The sequence below is a fragment of the Heterocephalus glaber genome, unplaced genomic scaffold (genome assembly GCF_053883595.1).
Source record: "Heterocephalus glaber isolate CG9 unplaced genomic scaffold, H.glaber_assembly_v1.0 deba00001481, whole genome shotgun sequence".
Lineage (NCBI taxonomy): Eukaryota > Metazoa > Chordata > Mammalia > Rodentia > Bathyergidae > Heterocephalus > Heterocephalus glaber.
In genome coordinates this window covers 17,118,307-17,139,325 of record NW_028258317.1, presented here as the reverse complement: position 1 = coordinate 17,139,325, position 21,019 = coordinate 17,118,307, and the positions used below count along the sequence as shown (strand labels likewise).

General features: G+C 41.9%; 2 protein-coding genes and 1 pseudogene across 3 annotated transcripts in view; all 3 read left to right on the top strand.

Annotated features, from left to right (window-relative positions):
* LOC101726659 (phospholipid-transporting ATPase FetA-like) overlaps window positions 1-4,565 on the top strand; it is a gene marked incomplete at its 5' end in the record, with an annotated part of 67,427 nt that extends 62,862 nt beyond the window's left edge. The window contains 5 exon segments of the mRNA XM_087183554.1: window positions 807-890; window positions 1,822-2,067; window positions 2,421-2,559; window positions 3,323-3,453; window positions 3,548-4,565. Coding sequence (XP_087039680.1) covers window positions 807-890; window positions 1,822-2,067; window positions 2,421-2,559; window positions 3,323-3,453; window positions 3,548-3,739 — 792 coding nt within the window.
* A 683-nt stretch (window positions 4,566-5,248) lies between these two features.
* LOC147825840 (U2 spliceosomal RNA) lies at window positions 5,249-5,408 on the top strand (annotated as a pseudogene).
* Window positions 5,409-10,292: 4,884 nt separating this feature from the next.
* The window catches only part of Rusc2 (RUN and SH3 domain containing 2), a 63,576-nt gene continuing 52,849 nt past the window's right edge, over window positions 10,293-21,019 (top strand). The window contains exon 1 of one of the 2 annotated variants that reach the window (XM_004873951.4): window positions 10,293-10,553. The gene's annotated coding sequence lies outside the window, so the exon portion shown is untranslated. The remainder of the gene's footprint in view (window positions 10,554-21,019) is intronic. The other variant, XM_087184292.1, reaches the window with a different exon arrangement.

The window sequence follows — 21,019 nt, the reverse complement described above, 5'->3', positions numbered from 1 at the left end:
ACACACACGTTCTGATGAGTTAGTTGCATGTTTAAATAGAAAATCTTTAGGACCCTAATGGGGAAAAATGACACCTGGGTTTTGAGGGTCTAAGAGGACTTCCTTTCCTATCAGAAGTTTTTCAGGAGTCTCTCAAGAATTCCCAAGGGAAACAACCTCAAGAATTATTATACTAGGAGATCCCTACACCAGGCTACGGACAGTGATAGTCTTATGACACTGCCAGCACCTAGTGAAACCAGACTGGTTTGTGGGAGGTCTGTGTGTAATGTATGTGTTGCTGCTGACCTCTTGTGGATAGTGAAGAAAGGGATCTTCTCTAGGCCCCAGGATGGAGCACCCAGCTGGAGAAGAGTCACTGGATCTGTTCCCCTTGCCAGTTAGGAGATATCCATCCAGTGCTACAGAAGCCACTGAATGCCATCAAGCAGATAAAGAAAAGAACCAAAATGTTTACTTGCCTAGTAGTGCAGGGGTACAGCTATATTTCCTTAGCAGCCAGTCTGGGATCCTTTTATGTGCAAGGAGGAGCATGCAGGTTATGGTAGGATTAGTCCAGATTGGCCTTGAAAGCTTGATGTGGTCTTGTCCTAGCCTGGGACCCAGGCTTCTAAACAGAGTAGGATCAAATAGAGACTGAGGCTCTCAGTAAGATTTTTGAGAATCCAAATCTTCTTCTAGGTTAGTAGGGTTAGGGTAGGGGTGGAGGAGGGGAGTAGGACAGGGTACAGCTATCTTGGACCTGGGAGGTAGAGCTGGGACTTTAGAGAAGAATCTTTTTAAAAATCTCCTTGATACTCTTCCAGAAAGTTTATGACAGCTGGTTTATCACCTGCTACAATCTGATCTACGCCTCCCTTCCTGTCCTAGGCTTGAGTCTGTTTGATCAGGTAAGACCCAGAAGCAAGCCTCTTAGAGTTAATGCTGCTGGCTCCTTGAGGAGTATTCCCAAACATGAGAAAGACAGCAAGAAGTGAACTCTGCAAAAGTAAATGTGAAGGGAATAATTTCTAGAGCAGAGAAAGGAGCTCATCACCTGGAAAAGTGTCAAAAAGGAAGTAAAGAATCAGCCACAGAAAATAATCACCCAGCCAGGCATGGTGTACACACCTATAATCTTAGCACTCTGGGAGGTTAAGGCAGGAGAATCACAAGTTCAAGCCCAGACTGGGCAACTTAGAACAAAACAGTAGAAAGGGGATATAGCTCAGTGTGAAGGCCTTGGGTTCAATCCCCAATACATCAAAAAAAATCTGTTTTAGAAAGCCATGTTGTTTCCTGTGTCAATTTTATCTTTGTAGAGAAAAACATAAAAATTGTGCTGTACATAAATTGTGTATAAAAGTAATGAAAGTACATCACAGAACATGGATACTTTCAAGGGACTAACTGGTCCCCACTGGCCTTTCTCTCCACCCTAGTTGGCTTTTGACACACAAAAAATATTTAATTAAAGGAACACTTATAGCTGAGGACTCATGTCCTAGTGTCTCCCCCATCCCAAGCTCCAGTCCTCCCTTCCAGCTACATCCAACCCAAACTGTTCCCCTTTAACAACTCCCCAGTTATAACTGCCTCCAAATGCTTCCCACTATTCTGACCTTCCTTTAGCTTTCTTCTACTTCCTAGATCCTTCCCTAGAGAGGAATTCCGGAAGGGTCTGTGGTCACTGCTCTGTTCTCTGGTTCTGCTTCTCAAGTATTCCATGAGGAAGCTCCTAGGCAGCCTGGCAGCAGACTCAGTGAGGGGAGAAGCCTCTTATCTGATGGAGATGGGACCTTCTATGGCGAGACCCTGAGCCTTACCTTCTGGTGCTTCCAGGATGTGAATGAAATGTGGAGCCTGTGTTTCCCAGAGCTATATGAAGCAGGCCAGCACAACCTCTTTTTCAATAAGAAGAAATTTATGAATTGTTTAATACATGGGATCTACAGTTCCTTTGTGCTGTTCTTTGTTCCCATGGGGACCATTCACAACTCAGAGCGCAGTGATGGGAAGGATATCTCTGACTTCCAGACCTTTTCCTTGATAGTACAGACCTCCTTGATGTTTGTGGTCACAACCCAGGTGTGGCCAGTGGCGGTGGGAGTGAGGGGATTGGGTGGGGAGCCTATCTGGACAGGGAAGTAAGGTGGGAGGGAGGGAGAGAGCATCCTCCATTATAGAACTGGAAAAGGAGCCAGGAGTGGTGATGCACACCTGTGATCCCAGTACTGAGAGGCTGAGATAATAGGATCACAAGTTCCAGCTCAGCCTGAGCAATTTTCTGTCTGAAAACCTAAAAAAGGGGGTGGGGATGTAGCCCAGTGCAAAGGCCCTGAGTTCTATCCCTAGTACTGCCACACAAAAAAAATTAGAGAAAGGTGGTGGGTGATAGGTCCCAGGTTATAGAGTACTGCACATAAACTAGTGCTTTTCAGATTGCCCTGAAGACAACCTACTGGACACTGATGAGCCACCTTTTCATCTGGGGTAGCCTGGGTTTCTACTTTTGCATGTTATTCCTCCTGTACAGTGATGGCTTGTGTCTAATGTTCCCCAACATCTTCCAATTCCTAGGTAAGGCTCTGCCTGAAAGATTGTGGGGTGGTGTGAACCACATATACTTATTTAATACATTTTTACTGAGAAGCTAATACTATGTGCTAGGCTCTGTGGATAGAGATATGAGGGATGATCTCTGTCCTAAAGGGACTCAAAATCTAGCTAGGGAAATATTTTAGCTTTGGCATTTCCAATATTTTTTTCAAATGTCTTATTTAGTTTGATCTTCACAAGCATCCTATGAGGCAAGCAAAGAGGCTCCAGTTGCTTTTTTTTTTTAATCAAATGACTTAATATATATTTCCTCATTCCAGTCCAAAGCCTTTATGTGGTAGCATACTTAGTATTTCCTATACTAATTTCCCTCTCATTTCCACTCACAATAGAGTAGTTATGTAGATGTACTTGGTTTCTACCTTTTGTCAGGCCACTAACTCATTTTTGTCCTCCAAAGCGTTCTAGCCCATTTTTTTGCATCCAGGCCAATGCACTAGGATTCCCACAGAACATCCCACCACCACCACTGCCCCTGCTCCTGCCCTTTCCCACCCTGCCTTTAGAGGGCAACAAAGCTGTGTGAATTCACAATGACTTGCCTGCCCAAAGGACTTAATTGCAAGTCACTGACATTTGTGTTTCTCAGGAGACTGCAGTGTCTCCAAATCAATACTTCTTTCTTTGGATTGAAGAGGTATTTTAAGTTCTAGCTGATACCTCTCTCTTCCCTTCCTCTTCTCTAGGGTCTGTTTCAGCCTTTCCCCTCTTGGCTTGTTTACAGGTGTGGCCAGGAACTCACTGAACCAGCCACAACTGTGGCTGAGCATTATCCTCAGCACGGTCCTCTGTATAATTCCTGCAATTGGGTACATATTTCTCAAACCACTATTCTACCCTGTCAGTGTGGACAAGGTGAGTGGAAAGGGAGCTACCTAGATATAACTCATGAGCTTCTTTGCCTTTCCCTTTGTGGATAAGAACCCTGTCCCTCATGCTCTGTATTTAGGTTTTTGACAGAATTCATCATTGCATGAAATATCCACTGCCACCCCCAATCCAGACCAGATTGAAACACTCAAGCCTTCGACGTTCTGCATATGCTTTCTCCCACCAACAGGGCTTTGGGGACCTCATCACTTCTGGCAAGACAATGAAGATCGTGCCAAAGAAGAAAAACAGCTCTTCTTTAAAAAACTAGAGACCCTTTGGGAAACTCAAAAAGAGTCAGTCATTGCTTTCCTTCCTTTGTATTCATGCAGTTTAGTAAGAAGGAATTAGAAATCAGTATACACCTGCTCCTCTACTGTCACTACAGGTCTTCAGCCTCTTCTTTCTCCAGAAGGCTGTGCCCTCACAAAGCAAGGAACGAGTTTAGGAAATAGCCCCCAGATATCTGCCAGAGTTGCAGAACTTCAAGAAAAAGTAACATCATGCCACCTTTTCACCATCACTTTCAAGTTTTAATCCAGACAAGTAAATGTAGAAGTATGGAGTGAAGAGGGACAGTGTGAGAAAGGAAAAAAGATATGATGCAAGAATCTTTCTCCTAGACCCACAGCAGCCATAAACATGCCCAGGGCCCACAGGAACATATTTCCTTCCAGCCACCCTGCCAATTTATCTGGGAGTTTCTGGTGAGTAATTTGTGAGTCTTGGTAGCAAAAGAAGGAGGCAACTGTGAAGAGTTGGTCTTAAGAAGATAAAGGAGTTTCTGGATCAAAAAAAAAAGCAATGGAGGCAGTTCCTGCCTGGATAGGACAGCTCAAGGTTTTGCCTTCTTCCCCTCACATTGACCGACCCCCAACCCCAAAACTGGTTCCTATTCAGGCTTCAGAACTGGAAGGGAGATAATGCAGGAGATTTTTAAGAAATCTTTTCTTGAAGAAATGTAAGCCATACTTGGTGAGCATTTGTCTTCATTCCATAAAATTATTTTGATAAATTATATGTATGAAATTATTTCCAGGAAGTTTATGGAGAAATAAACTACATATTTTGGAGTGGAGATACTTGTATCGTCTATTGGGGCCCCAATCACAATACTATAGTCAGCAATATTATTGGTCCACAGACCCTGGGCCCCTCCCAACTTCTGTCCTTTTTCAACTTCACTCCAATTTTCTGCCCTCTCTTGTTGAGCTCTGTCTTGTCTTCAGTCTGATCACACCTTTCAATTATATGGCTCTATCTTCTTTGCATAAATACTGGTTCCTAAAACTCAGTCTAGGTTTCTGCTCACTTAGTTGAGCCTCTGGAAACATAAACTCAACCCACCCAACCTGTACTGATCATTTACCATCCAAACTATTCAATTACCACGTTCCTTATACTCTGAATCAGAAGTGCCTTTAATTTTTTCCTTTCTTATTCATCCCCAATCCCACTGTGCACATTCATAGCAACATCTAACTCTGATATCCCAGCATCCAATTCTGCTTCTTTCTAACCCATTATCCACACCACAGAAAATAATCTTCCAGAAATACAAATCAGATCATGTCATGTGCCAGTTTAAAATCCTTTAGTATCCCATCGTGGTTTCACTACTTTGGTGTGGCCCATCTTTCCAGCTTCATGGGCCATTTTCTGTTGTACAAAATCTCATTCTTGCATACCAAACAATTTCAGTTCCCCAAAGGTTCTATTATCTTCAGAAGCCTCTTAATTCTTGGCTCTTTCTATTTTCTCCTCTTAAAATATACTTCTGATCGCTTCTCGGCCTTTTGGCTAAGATCAAGTGTAGTATCTGTTCTTATCAATTTAAAATATATTTTTGTCTGGGGCCAGGGATTTAGCTCAGTGGTTCTGCTGCCTGCCTTGCAAGCGCAAGGTCCTGAGTTCAATCCCCGGTACCAAACATATATATATATATATATATATTTCTGTCCTTCTTTTGTCTGCTAGTATCTATCTTAACTTCCAGCTTGGCTCACTTCTTCCAGGAGCTTTCACTAACAACACAATCTCCTTTTCTGAGCTGGGTGCTTCTTTGTACTAGAGCACCTTGTACTTCTCTTCTTTCCATTTACCAACATTTGCATATTCTATCACTTGCAGTCCCATTTTAATTATGGCTAACTTCTCTTGTTTTCTCCACTAGACCATGAACAATCTGGGTTTTTTTTCTTTTTGGGGGTGGTGGGGATGGTGGGAAGGTACTGGGGATTGAACCCAGGGCCTTCATACTGAGCTGTCTTCCCCCACCCAACCTTTTCTTTGAAAGACAGGGTCTTACTGAGCTCCTCAAGCTGGGCCTAGACTCAATCTTCCTGTCTCAACCTCCTCAGAATGCTGGGATTGCAGGCATGCACCATCACACCCAGCTGAATGATCTCCTTGTGGGCAAGAATTTTGTCTCATTTTTTCATTCCCATCAACAAACACAATGCTAGCACTTAGACTATTAATATTTTTAGTGAATAATATCTATTGCCTTTTATTTCTCTAAACTTGCCTCTTACCCTTTCCTTTCAAAGTGAATCTCATCCTTCTATATCTAATTTCCAGTAATATTGCAGGGGCTTTTTTTTTTTTGGTACTGGGGATCGAACTCAGGACCTTGTGCTTGTGAGGCAGGCGGCAGAACCACTGAGCTAAATCCCTGGCCCTGTAGGGGCCTTTTTTTATGCATGTTTACTCATGTTCTCCCATCTAAGCCACCTATAAAAAATACTGTTTGGACCAGTATTACCCCTTAAAACTCCTGAACAATGACCACCTTCTCTTGGTGACTTACAGGCATACCAGGAGATTTAAGACTTAATCTCTACTGAGGAGCTGAGATAGTAAATGGCACATTCCAGCATGAGGTATAGGACTTCCACGTGAAATTTCAAAATGGGGGGAGGGGATGAAAACCAAGCTTGCAACTGTTAATTGCCCCACCTGCTTTGAGAAAGGGGCCAGAAGTTCAGATATCAGAGAGAGATCTTTGGTGAGCATTGTTAGTGGGCTTTGAGTCTCTCCCTAGTTCAGTCCAAGTTGAGAAGGCTTTAAAGAAACTACTCACAGAGACTGATCTGATTAACATGTTCAGGGGATACTGAATACTTCACTATTCCTAAAAAAATCCAAAATGAAAGAGAACAATGAGCTACATGTTATATGGCAGAGCATGGAGTGGCTGTGGTGAGACTGACCTGTGCTCCCATAGTTTTCCAGGGTAAGGGATGCATGAGTGCTCCCCTAGACCAGGTTTAAGCCAGGGAAGAGGGACCCAAATGGGTTTATCTTGTCGGAGAGATCATCTGAAAGTTTGAGGGGGCTTTGGCCGAAAGAAACAGGATCTACTATTGAATGCCTTGGAACTTAGAATTAGATAGAAGCAGGAGGTAAATTTTATTTATCTTGATTTTTGGAGATAGATACATGCACACACATATGCCAAGTTAATCAATTTGCACATTTAAGATTTGTGTGTTTTATGTAAAACATATATTAATAAATTTAATTATTAATGCCTAGATATTTTCTTTTTTTGGTACCTGGGATCAAATTCGGGACCTTACGCTTATGAGGCAGGCGGTGGAACCACTGAGCTAAATCCCTGGCCCTGCCTAGAGATTTTTAAAGACTGTGTAAGTGACTGAAGAAGCTGAATTCACACTCATTAAAGTAACTAGTAATAGGGAAGATATGCCAGCAAAAGGGAGGGAATCTCTGAAGAATCTACAACAGGACCCCTTAAGACTCAGCTTTAGATACTTATAAGAACTAAAATTAGTTTGTGACAGTATTAATCAAGTAAGAACTTTCTTCACCTCTCCTCTCTTCTTCCCTACTCAAACCATAGAGAAAGGAGAATTAGCAAATTGAGGGAGAGGAGAGAAAGGTGGGAAAATAGATACCTATTAAGCTCAGTTTTCCCAATGAACATAGACACCTGCAATACAGTTAAGCTGAGCAACAAGAAAAAGCATTAATTAGAAAGTTTGAAGTTTCAAAATATTATTTCATCAAATCATTTTAATTACTGAAATGAAAGTTAAAGTGATGGTTACTGGTTGCTACCTGTCTTAGTCACTTTCTTGTTGCTGGGACACAGTACCTGACACCCATAATTTAAAGAAGGAGAGGTTTATTTTGGCTCACATTTTCAGTCCATGATCCTCTGGTTCCAAGGCAGGACAGCATGGCAGAGGAACATGGTGGAAGAAAAACTGCTCCCACTATGTTGGCCAGGAAGCAGAGAGAAAAGGGAGGAGCAGAGGAGGAAAATAGATCCTTCCAGGTCACAGCCTCAGTGACCTGACTCTTCCAGCCAAACCCCACCTTCTACATCACCCCCATAATTCAGTTACCTTCCAAAGCCCCACCTATGAACTCATGAAGCTCTGGGGAGACATCTAGATATAAACTATAACACTACCTTTAAAAAGAGTAGAAATAAAAAGAGTAGAAAATTCATGAAGAATAGTCTCACGAAGTAGATTCAAACAGATGGTATAAAGCAAAATAAAATGCCTTTATAATTATCTCTCATCCAACAAATCCCATTCATTAAAGGTTGTTACACATGTATACTCATAATTTGCAAGTCCCTATGCTTCATAGCACAATTTAGTTATAGAGCTTCCTAAGCCCTTCTCCCATCACATTCGTCCATGCATACAACAAATAGTTATTAAGCACCATGTTGGAGCACTAGATGTTGGAGATACAGTGAAGAACAAGAACCAAAAAGTTTCTATTATCATGGAGCTTACATTCTAGAAGGGCAGACAATAATCAAGTAAATAAAAAATATCGTTCAGATAATGTCTTAGTCTATTTTCTGTTGTGGACAAAATAATACCATAGACTGGGTATGGTTTTTTGTTTTTTTTTTAAGTTTTAAAAAGCCAGGTGTAGTGGCCACTCCTGTAATCTCAGTACAGTACTCTGGGAGCCTGAGGCAGGAGAATCACAAGCTCATCCCCAGCCTGGGCAATTTAGTGACTTAGCAAGATCCTGTCTCAAAATTTGTAAAAAGGGCTGGGGTTGTAGCTTAGTGTGAAGGGTCTGAGTTCAATCTCCAGTACTGCAAAAAGGAAAGAACGAAGGGATGGAGGAAGGGAGAAAGGAAGGCAGGCAGGCAGGCAGGAAGGAAGGAGGGAAGGAAAGAAGGAAGGAAGGAGGGAAGGGAGAGGAAGAGGTTTATCTGGTTTAGGCCTTCTTGCAGGTAGAATCCAGAGACAGCACAGGTGTAGGGATAGGAAGAGCTCACATGACTAGCCAAATTGGCTTTTATTAAGAGATCCATTCTTGAGGTAACCCATTACTCTCATGATCTCATAATGGTGATTAAGTTTCAGCATGAGTTCTGAAGAGGACAAACCATAAAGTCTTAGCAGATACTAAGTGCCGTGAAGATAATACAACAGCTACTCTACCAGTGAGAGATATGAGAACAAAATAGCTACTTTATATTTAGTAGTTTAAGAAAGCTGTTCTGAGAAAAGGAAGAGAAGGGGAGAAAATGTTGCATTATAAAGAGGCCAGGGCAGGAATCAAGCTGGTCCCTTTCTGAACCAGCTGCTGGAGGGCCCCAAGAACCTAGACACTCTCCTCTGTACAACAGATTGACCTTCCTCAATAAACTGGTTTTCTTGGTTACTCGGGCCATTTGGTAAGTACAAGATAGCTACCCATAGCTCTCAAATTTATCTAAGTTTAACCTTGAGTAGGAGTGTAGCTGTTTCTCAATTCCAAATTCTCAGATTGGCTTATTAACTAAGGAATCACACTGTGCCAACAGGCAGTTCCTAATCACTCCCTGCTGGTAAAGTCAGCCCCCTCCATTTCACTCTCATGTGAGTTCTCAGAACTTTATTTCTAAAATTCTTGTTCACTCTTGCCATTCCTTCCTCTACATAAAAGTGCTGAGTCCCAATTCCTTGTATCATAGGAGACATCATCAAAGCCTAACAATCTCTCCTAGGCGCTCTCCTTTGCATCCCACACCTCAATCCTATCAGTTATTTTGCCCCTCAGTCCACGATGATTTCCCCACCACCTTTACCTCCCACTCCTTCAAAACTCCGTCCCTACCACTTCTATGAATCTGAAAATGCATTACACACGTTGCTAAGTATCTCCTTCCTTGACTGTGACCTCACAAGGCTGAGTCCTACAGCACAGGATCTCAGAGGTCTCTTTCACCAAGCGTAGAACTCCGAATGGCCTTAATGGACTTCCAGGAACTACTGACCCAATGACCCACCTGCCCTCACCCCTGTGGCCAGAAGCACCAGGTGACAGAGACACCCTCCTTGTCCCTCACAGTCCGACCCTAAACACCAGGAAGGTCCTGGGTTCCAGGTTTTACCATGGCTTTCTAACTTTGGCTATGCGTGGGTGCTTTTAAAAATATCATAGCCAGGACACTATCCTCGCCCCCACCCCAGTGATTGAGTCAGTGGATCTCCGATGTGGTCAGGCCTTGTTTGCTAAACTTTTGCTTTTAAATTTCCTCGTGGCCGGGGATTTAGCTCAGTGGTTCCGGCGCCTGCCTCACAGCACAAGATCCCGAGTTCGATCCCCGGTACCAAAAAACAAAAAAAAAATTTCCTCATGAGCCAGGGAGCCAGGGTTGTGAAACGCTGCTTTAAGCGAGTCTGGACGCTCACAAGCACCTGGCCTCGAGGTCAGCGCCCGGGTTTGCGGCCGGTTCCGCGGCCGGTTCCGCGGCCGGTTCCAGGGCCCCGCAGGGGCGGGGCGCGCCCCCAGAAGGCGGGGCCACGGCCGCAGTCCCGCGGCTCGGCTCGCAGGAAAGCCCTGTGCGTACCTCAGACTGCGCCCAGCGCTCGGGAGCAAGGGCGGTGAGCTGGTGCGGGGCCCAGCGGACCGAACCAACGCTCGGTCTAGAGGGGCGGCAGAAGGGCAGCCCAGACCGGACCATCGGCGCCACGCCCACAGGGGGGACCAGGCGTTTCCAAGACGTCTGGAAAGCAGGGGACGCCGGCGTGCACCCGGCCGCGCCGCCGCCGCTGCCGCCCACCTCGTGAAGGGATCAGGCTGAGGCGAGAAGCCAGGTAGGAGCGCCTCTCCGGAGGCTAGCGGGGTCTTGGAGGTCCCCCGCCCCCGCGTTCCATGTGATACCTCAGGACCAGACCCTCCGCGGCCCACCTTTCGGCCCCAGCGCCCCGCCCTGGCCCTCCGCCCTCCCGGCTGGGCCCCATCTTCTGGTCCCCTCTGATCCCCTGGACAGCTCTCGTCGCCAATCCTTCTACCTGCGCTACCGTCCACCGAACCCTCAGACACGAAGGACCAACAACCCTTTGGGAGGCCGCCCCATATCCTCCCCTAACCATTCCCTCAAAGCAAGCGTCCCCGCAAAGGCATCTTTACCGACTCCGCGCCCATAGTCATCGTTGTACCCAAATCTGTGTCCGCCCTGGGGTAGCGTGGCCGCTTAGTACCCAGGTTCGCGACGGCAGCTGGGGAACTCAGCTACGCCAGTCCCAGCTCGGGTCCTCTCCACCCCGCGCCCGTAGTCCCCGGTTTCCAGATTGTTCTCTGCTCGGCGCCAGCTTCGGATCTCCCTCTTTTATATCCGTTTGTACCTTTGGCTTGACAGTTTGCCTGTCTCTAGCTTCTGGGCTCACCAGCCTCAAAGGGCACGGAGATCTCGATGCCCTAGACTCGCGGTGAATGGCCTGGCCAGTCTTGTGGCTTGGGGGATCCCGAAGCCAAGGACTATACACTATTCATCTGTGTTTCCCCAGCCCCAGAACAGTGCCCGGCACATGGTATCACTTATGGGTGGATGAATGAATACATGAGCCCAGTGGAGAGGCTGTGGGGCAGTGCGCTCCTGGGGAAGGTGTCTTTAATTACAAAAAGAGGGTCATTTGGGGGTTTACTCCAATATTTTAGCATAAGAATATATCCAGCCTTTCATTCATCTAATCTTATTTACAGTGTCTGTGTGTCAGCTGTCTTGTTTATGTTCTGTCCCCACCCCCAACCCAAAATGCAGGCCTGCGGTTCCAGAAATTCCTATTGGTTAGTTCCTCAGAGGCTACCCACATAATCTTGATCTTTGAAGCTTGGCCTAGGTTACTGCTTCTCCTCCCCTGGAGACTACCTGGTCCCTCAGGGGAAGAGTTCCAGAGGCCTGCCACAGCCCTTAAAGCTGACTCAGTCTAGTTGGTCAGCTGGTAGTTCAGGATAGGTTGGAGGCATGAAGGACCTCAGTTATTTTACCCTTTAGGGAATGGGTAGCCCCTTTCTCTCAGAAATGAAGGACAGATATCCTGTGCAGGTCTAATGTGATCGAGTTATAAAGTTAAATTACATTATGATAAAGCCATGTGGACCGTTTATATCTCTTCAGATCAGTCAGACAAGGGTCACCACAGTGTAAGTGATAAACAAGAACACAAGCCTTTGAAGATGGAATTTTCAAACAATATAGTCCAAACTTCTTGTTGTTGATTGATCTGAGCAGATTTCATTTCCTGAGGGTAAGACGGGGTTCAGGAACCTCAGTTTTGACCCAGATTCCAAGGGAAGTAGGTGGTATTGCTGAATGATGAAACACTGACTAAAAAGCTCTAGGAGTTTCTAAACTAGAAGTAATTGCTTAACTAGTAGTAGCATGTTGTAGCAAGTGCTCAAAATATTGGCAAATAAACAGTGATTGTGGGGTGTAGGGATGTAGCCAGTGGCAGAGTACCCTACTTGCCTACCAAGGAGTCCCTGGGTTCACTTCCCAGCACTACAAAAAGTAATAGATATTTCTCAAGAGACCACGGATGTTAAGCAGTATTATCACTCACTGGAAGGAAAGCAGATACAGTCATTGTCCTTGGTGTTGTTATCTGTGCCCCTCTGCAGCAGGGCTTTGGGACACTTAACCACCTCTTCTGCTTTCCTTTTTTTTTTCCTTCTTTTTTTCCTTCAGTACCAGCCCTGCTTTCCTGATTTTTATGTTGGTGTTTAAGGTGCCTTTCTGAAGCCAAGCCGGTCTTAACTAGAGGCTAGGTATGCTCTCCCCCATTTCTAGCTTTGATTTGTCCTCCACTTTCTTTCTTCCACCCTCTGACATGTCTTTCTAAAAAGTCTTAGGTCATAGAAACTCAATGTAGGGAGGGGTTCCTGAGCTAGATTTGGCAGTATAATTTTTTTTTTTGGTAACCAGTATATTTTTTAATAGGCTTTTCCTGTCTAGGCTCCCAGTTAAGACCTCAGTAACACCAGAACACTCTGGATTATTTATTTTCTTCACAGTTCCAATACTTCAGAGTACTGACAGATAAAATACAGGATGCCCAGTTAAATTTGAATTTCAGATAAACAACAGAGTCCTATATATTTACTTGCTAAATCTAGTGACTCTAGTTCATAGGGAGGCTTATGTGTTCTATTTTTCTCTCTGTAACTTGCCTGCAAATTTAGGACAATAAGTCACCCTTTTCTTCCTGTTACTCATACACAATGACTGTGCACCCTGTTAAAAGTCACTTGACTGAAGAGATGGCTAACTGTAAGTTAGGGTAAGGGCAGGCTGTATAAGATACCCTGATTGATAAGTGTTGAGGTTGCCCAGAAAACACCCACTCAAACATTGGCACATAATATTGTTATTTCTGTAGAATGAATCTGCCTTGCAAAATGAGAGCTTTTTTTTTTGAGTGGCCAGATATCAACATTGCTCAGACAGAGCTGACAGCCGGCATGGAGGTTGGGTGTTTTACCAAATTTACTTTTTTTAAAAATTGCAGTAAAATATATATATATATATCATCAGATTTATCATTTTAGCCATTCTCGTGTCATAAGTATCAAGTATAGTCACATTATGATACAACCATTCTCACTAACCATTTCTAGAACTGTTTTCAAAATCTTCCAGACTCTACCAGCAAGGCTAACTTTCACTTCCCTGCCTCCCATACTCTGGCAACCACCATTCTACTTTCTGTCACTGTGAATTTGATTCTGTAGTTACCTCCTGTAGGTGAAATTATATAACATTTACCTCTGGGACTGGTTAATAAAATTAGGTCTTTAAGGTTCATCCACATTACAACTTATGTCAGAATTTCCCTCCTTTGCAAGGCTGAATAATACTCCATATGTATACATAGATGCTACATTCAGTTTATCCATTTATCTGTTGAGGGTCACTTGGATCGCTTCCACCTTTGGCTATTGTGAATAATGCTGCCATGAAAATGAGTGTACAAATATGCTTTCAATTTGTGGGGGGTATATACCCAGAGATGGAATTGATGGGTTATATGATAATTTTATCTTTAACTTTTTATTTTGTTTTGTTTTTTGTTTTTTGGTACCGGGGAATCGAACTCCGGTCCTTGCGCTTGCGCAGCAGGCAGCAAAACCACTGAGCTAAATCCCCTGGCCCCACTTTAACTTTTTAAAGAACTGCCATACTGTTTTCCACAGTAACTACATTTTACATTCTCACCAGGAGTGAACAAGAGATCCAATTTTTCACCTCCTTGACAACACTTGTTATTTTCCAGTGTTGTTTTAATAACCATCCTGATGAGTATAATGACAAGATGTGGAGCATCCGTGTGTGTTGTTATAGGCCATGTATATACAGTTCATTGGAGAACTGTCTGTTCAAGTACTTGCCCCATTTTGAATTGGATTTTTTGTTTTCTGTTGTTGAATTATAATAGTTTGTTAGATATTTTAGACTTTAATCCACCATCAGATCTGTGGTTTGTGAACGTTTTCACCCATGGGTTGCCTTTTCATTTTCTTGAAAATATCTTTTGGTGCACTGGAGTTTTTAGTTTGGTTCTGGTTTTAGTTTTGAGACATGGTGTCACTATTTAGCACAGGCTGGCCTCAAAGGCAGCATGTACCGCAGTACCCAGCTACAAGTTTTTAATTCTGAAGTCCAGTTCATCTATTTTTTTTCTTTTGTTATTACTAAATTCAATGACATGAAGTTTTACCTGTTTTCTTCTAAGTTTTGGTTTTTGGGTTTTTTTAGTACCAGGGATCGAACTTGGGTCCTTGCGCTTGCGCAGCAGGCGGCGAAACCACTGAGCTAAATCCCTGGCCCCTCCTCCAAGTTTTTAAAAATAGTTTTAGCTCTAGTGTTTAGGTCTTTGATGCATTTTGAGCTAATTGTATGTGATTTAAATAAGGACCATGATAAGGGTTCATTCTTTTGCATGTGGAGAGCCACATTTCCCAACATCATTTATTGAAAAGATTAGACTTGGCACTCCTGTCTAAAAATCATTTGAAGATATGTAAGGATTTATTTTTAGGCTGTCTACTCTGTTTTCTTGGTTTATATATATATCAATGCCATTGCTATTTTGATGACTTTAACTTTATATTAAGTTTAGGAAATGGGGAAATGTAAGTTCTCCAGTGTTTTCTTTTTCAAGATTGTTTTGGCTGTTTGGGATCACTTGAGAATCCATATGAATTTAAAATGAATTTTTCTATATCTGGAAAAAAACATTTTTGCATTTTTGCTATTTTGATAGGGATTGTTTTGAACGCTAGGTCACTTTGAGTAGTATTGATCTCTTAACCCTGATAAATTTCCTGTTCTTGAACACATGAGTTTGCTTTTATTTGTGTCTTTTTTAATTTCTTCCAGCAACACTTTGTAGCTTTCATCATACAGGTCTTTCACTCCTTTGGTTAAGTTTATTCCTAAGTATTGTGTGTGCGCGCGCGTGTGTGTGTGTGTGTGTGTGTGTTATTGTAAATAGGATCCCTTCATACATTTCCATTTGAAATTGCTCATTGTAAATGTATAGAAACACAACTGATTTTTTTTTTTCTTTTCAGTACTGGGGATTGAATTGAGGGCCTTGCTAAGTAGCCCAGGCTGGTCTTGAGATAGGAAACTGAAACAGGAGGATCACTTGAGCCCAGGAACTGAGACCAGTGTAGCTAGACCCTGTCAGACAGAAATAGAAGGGCATGAGGGGAAAGGGAAAAAAGAAAAAGTTCAGTTACAGTGTACGTGTTCTATATAAACAAAAGTTTATAACACATTTTAGAAACACTTCTACCAAAACACTGAAGTTTTTTTAAAGTAATTTTTGTAATTAAAGTAGAAAACTTCTTCCTTGGAAATCTTTGTTTAATGAGATAGTCTTGGGCTAGGGATTTAGCTCAGTGGTTTCACTGCCTGCTGTGCAAGCACAAGGACCCGAGTTCGATCTCTGGTACCAAAAAAAAAAAGTGTAGAAGGAGATAGTCTTTTATCTTTTCCAAAAATATAGGGCAGCCATCAACTGACAAGTGGATAAAGAAGATTTGGGGGGGTTTTATACAATGGAGTACCACTCTGCCATAAAGAAAGATGTCCATATTTATAGCTAACTATAAAGATGTCTATATTTATAGCTAACTCGATGGATCATGAGACCATACTCCTAAGTGAAATAAATCGGACACACATGTTTAAATACCACATTGTTTCTCTGGTGTGAGAAACCAGAAGTGGAAATAAGGACTGAAATGTATAATGGATGTTGGGAAATGGGAAGAAAATGTTCAAATGGGAAGGAACAAGGGAGGAGGGAGGGAGAAAGGAAGGAAGGGACAAGAAAAAAAAGTGAAAATAGAAGGAAAAAAATGGAAACAAAGCTTTTGTACATAGGGAGGGAAGGGGGCTTGAGGGAGGAATGAGACAAAATGGGCAGGGTGGGTGTGGTGATGCATGCCTGTAATCCTAGCACTCAGGAGTCTGAAGCAGGAGGATTGCCATGAGTTCGAGGCCAGCCTGGGCTACATAGTTCATGGCCAGCCTAAACTACATAGCGAGACCCTATCTCGGGAAAAAAAAAAAAAAAGAACCAAAAATATAGAGCAATAAGTTCCTAGATATCTGTGGTGTTTTTAATTTCTTGTATGAGGCCCTGAGGACAAAGACAATGGATTAATAATTGGGTGAAGAGAAAACTTCTGGCTAGAATTTAGTTACCTTAGAATCCAGTCATCTATACTTAACTTGTTTATCTGAAGATCCTGAAATCTATATTTGACTTGCTTATGTTTTTATACTTCCACGCTTCCTTTCTTTTCCTGTATAATTCTTTTAAAACAGAAAAGCAGCTTTATATTTAGTGTACTTAGAGGAAATGGAAAGTTATTTTTCTTCATGCTCAGGTAAAAGAAAAAAGAGGAGCAGAATACTCCTAAACACAGTGTGGATGGATACAGATGACCCAAGACAAAAAGCAAAAATTCCAGAGGAGGAAGTTGGAGACCTATTACTGGTCCCATACATCCTAGAGTTGGTTTCTCTTCCAGAATGTACTTATTCTTTAAAGGTGTTTTTTTTTTTTCTGTTAATGTAAAGGTACAGCCAAATTTTGTGATCCAGAACAATTTATTGTCTGAGAGTTCTGAATAGCTAGAGTTTTTCTGTAATATGGTAATGACTTCTTTCCTTTTAAATATTCCCCAAAGGACAGTAATTTAAACATTTCTTTTTGGTTTGTATGTTTTGCTGTGCTGCAGACTGAACCCAGAGCCATGTACATGTTAGGCAAGTGCTCTAGCACTGAGCTACATCTCCAGCCCTTTTTATTTATTCGTTTTTATTTTGAGATAGTATCTCCCTCTTTTTTCTTTCTTTTTTTTTTTTTTTTTTTTTTGTTGTTGTTGTTGTTGTTGTTGTTACTGGGGATCGAACTCCGGTCCTTGTGTTTTCGAAGCGGGTACCAGAACCATTGAGCTAAATCCCTGGCCCCCTCTTTTTTTTTTTTTAAGCTGTGTAGCCTACACTAGCCTCAGTAATAGTGATCCTCCTGCCTCAGCCTCTAAAATGCTAATTACAGGTGAGCACCACCATACCTGGATGATTAAAACATTTCTGTCTCACTTATCTACTACAAACTACCCAAAACTTAATGGCTTAATTCAACTATATTTTCTAAGTTGGCTGAGTAGTTTTTTTTTTTTCTTCCCAACCATCAAAAAAAGGAGTTCTAGCATGGTTTTTTGTTTTGTTTTGGGGTTTTTTTGGCGGGGGGGGGGGGGAGCGGTCGGGATTGGTACTAGGGCTCGAACTTGGGACCTTGCACTTGGGAGGCAGACAGCAGCACCACTGAGTTAAATCCCCGGCCGTGTTTTTTGGTTTTTTGAGATAGGGTCTCCCCATGTAGCCCTGTGTAGGCTGGCCTTGAACACTCAGTGATCCTCCTGCCTCCCAAGTGCTGGGGTTACAGGCGTGTGCCACCTAGCCTGGTTTAGACATGTTTTGAATGGGCACACCACTAGAATCAATTAAAGCTCCCAAAATGACTACTTTGAAGGATGTCCTTTATTTGGTCGTACAAGAGATACTCTACATTTTCATTTAGTATTCTCTTTACACTTAGAGCTGCAGTTAATTTCTTACTGTTTCAGTTCATAAGATGCTTTATAGTACGTGGTTTACCTAACATCCAGCACACCAGCCTTCAACCTGGTTTGTTCATTTATAGTGGTTGGAGAAGGTAAGCCTGGAAGCAGGAATCCTGACAACTAGCTAACAAGGAGCATTGATCTCATGAGCAAAAAGCAGCTATGTTTTTTTTTATTGGATTATGAGAATCTATAGTAAAGAACAGAGAATTTTGAACTTATTTTTTAGAAGGGAGCCCTTTGTTTAAGTATATTTGGCAGGAGACGGAACACAGTAAGATAAGAGCTGTTTTGATTAAACTTGGGAGTAATCTGTTCATCTCTCTTCCTCCTTTGCTCTAAATTCTTTTCCCTTTTCCATAGTTCCCTGAGGAAGCTCTGTAAAGCAATTTGAGAGTCACAGATAAAGATGTGTCTCCTGCTGAGTCATGATTCCAAAGGAAAAAGAGACTAAGAGAAGTAGTTGGGTCTGGGATCTTATAATCTTCAACTGACTACCCACTAGCAGAGAGAAACATAACCAAATTGTGTACTGCATACCTAGGGTCCTCAAATTCCTGTGAAACCCTAGCCCTTTATTTAATGAGCTAATTGGAATCAGGAGTGACGTAAATCCCTTGTAGTTTAAGACCTATGCTAGTTTGTTGACCTGTTTTAACCCAGGGTTAAGAAAAGTTTTTGTAGCCATAGTTTGTAGTTTATTTTACTTTGTATGTATGTATGTATGTATGTATGTATGTATGTATGTATGTATTTTGAGACAGGTTCTTACTGTGTATTCAGGCTGACCTTGAACTTGGGCTATATAGCCCAACCCAGCCTCAAACTTGCAGCAATCCTCCTGCCTCAGCCTTCTGAGTGCTGGGATTACAAATATGCACCACCATGCCCAGCGCCTTGTAGTTTATAATTTGAAAATAATCTTTGCTTTTACAGCATTTGAGAAAGTGTGTACTTATTTAATTTATTTACTGTATTATTTTTGTGATACTGGGTATTGAACCCAGGGCCTTCACACTGAGCTACATCCCAGCCTTTTTTAATGATTTTTATTTTGAGATAGGGTCTCATTAAGTTGCTTAGTTGTTCAGGCTAAGCTCAAACTTGACATTCTCCTGCCTCAGCCTTTCAGAGTACAGGCAGTAATGTATTTGCCTTTTAAAAATATACATTGAACATTGGGAGGCTCTGCACCTTCTCTCTTTTGAGTACTGTTGGCTTCTTTGTCCAACCTCCTCTAGAATGTGGTTCCCAAACTTTAGGATACAAAAACTTTACAAGGATCACCCCTGAAGTTCTGATGCAGTAAGTCTGGCCTGGGCCCCAAGTATTTACCTGCCTAATAAATTCCCAGCTGAGGCTCATTCTCCTGTCCACAGACCACATTTCGAGTAACTTGCTCCCTGACCCAGACTCTATTCTCAGCCTCTTACTCAGATAATCAATGTAAGGACTTTTTTTTTTTTTTTTTTTTTAAAGAAAATGCTATAGGGCCGGGGATTTAGCTCAGTGGTTCTGGCACCTGCCTCACAAGCCCAAGGACCTGAGTTCCATCCCCAGTACCAAAGAAAAGAAAAGAAAAGAAAATGCTACAGTGCATCAGGCCTAAGAAATGAAAGTCTAATATGCATCTAAGAGTGTGATTTAGGATGTGTCACACTGGGTTTTCTTCTTTTAGAGATTATGGTTATAAATCTCCAACTCAAGATTAAGAGTTGGTGGAAATTAATGAAGAAAATGCTGTTCCTCAGAGTGTAACTGAGAAAATGCTTAAAATTAAATCATGAAGAAAGATGAAATGAAGGGTACATTTCTCTTTGGAACTTAAAAATATTAAAATATTTTCTCTTTTATCTTTTTCTGATTATCAGTGAAATATGTACTCACTATAAAGAATCTAGAAAATAAAGACATATAGAATGAGACATATTATTGTACAGTTCTTAGAAACTACATTTTGAATAGTTTATGGGGTATATTCAGACAGTGTTTTTGTTTGAAAACAAAACAAAGGTTAAAATTTTTATGGTATATCATAATTTATTTAACTCAAATGTTAGACATTTGTGGGAGTTTTTAAAATAGTTTTACACCTTTGTAAAAAAATTTTAATATTAACAACTTTATGCAAAACTTTTTATCCATGATTTTCTAAAAATTTTTGAGGTTTGCCTTTTTTTTTTAATTTGGCAGATTGAACCCAGGGTCTACTGCATGCTAGGCAAGTGCTCTACCACTGAGTTATATCCTTAAACAGAATTTTAGAAGTGGAATTACTTAGTTAAAGGCTTTGAACATTTTTAAGACTTGAAAATATATATGTATATACATATTTTTCCCAAACTTGATATGAAGTTTATATCCAAATATATTTATATGTATATATTTATATTGGCCATTATGGTTTCAATTTGAGGTGTCCCCCAAAACATGTACTAATGGCTTGGTTGCCAGCTGATCCACTCTTTGAGAAGTGATTGGTATGAAGACTAACTTCAGGTAAATTAGTCCATTGATGATATCAGAACTTGATGGCATTATTAGGAAATGATGAAGCAGGAAGTCGTCCTACCTGAAGGGAGTGGATCATGGGGACATGATCTTGAGACTATATCTGGTCCCTTAATGCTACCTCTCTTTGTCTCTCTGCTGCTTAGCTGCCATGAAATGAACAGTTTTTCTCCGCCACGCCTTGCCACTGTGATATTTCTGCCTCACCACAGGCTGAAAAGCAATTAGCCAGCTGACCTTGGCCTAAAACCTCTGAAACCATGAGCCAAAATAAATCTTTCCTCCCTTAAGTTAATCTTGTCAGGTATTTTGTGACTGTGACAAAAAAGCCTACTAACACATTGATAATGCATAAAAGTGCAAATTTCAGCTGAGCACAGTGGTGTGTGTGCCTGTAACATCAGCTACTCAGGATGCTGAGGCAGGAGGATCACAACTTGAGTCCAGCCTGGACAACTTAGTGAGACTGTCTCAAAACAAAATTGAAAAAGGATTCAGTGGCAGAGCACTGAGTATGAGAGTAAGAGTATGAGTATGAGTATGAGAGCTCTGGGTATGAGCCCCTGGGTTCAGTCCCTAATACTACAAAGAAAAGTGTCAATTTTACTTACCTTTACTAGAATTA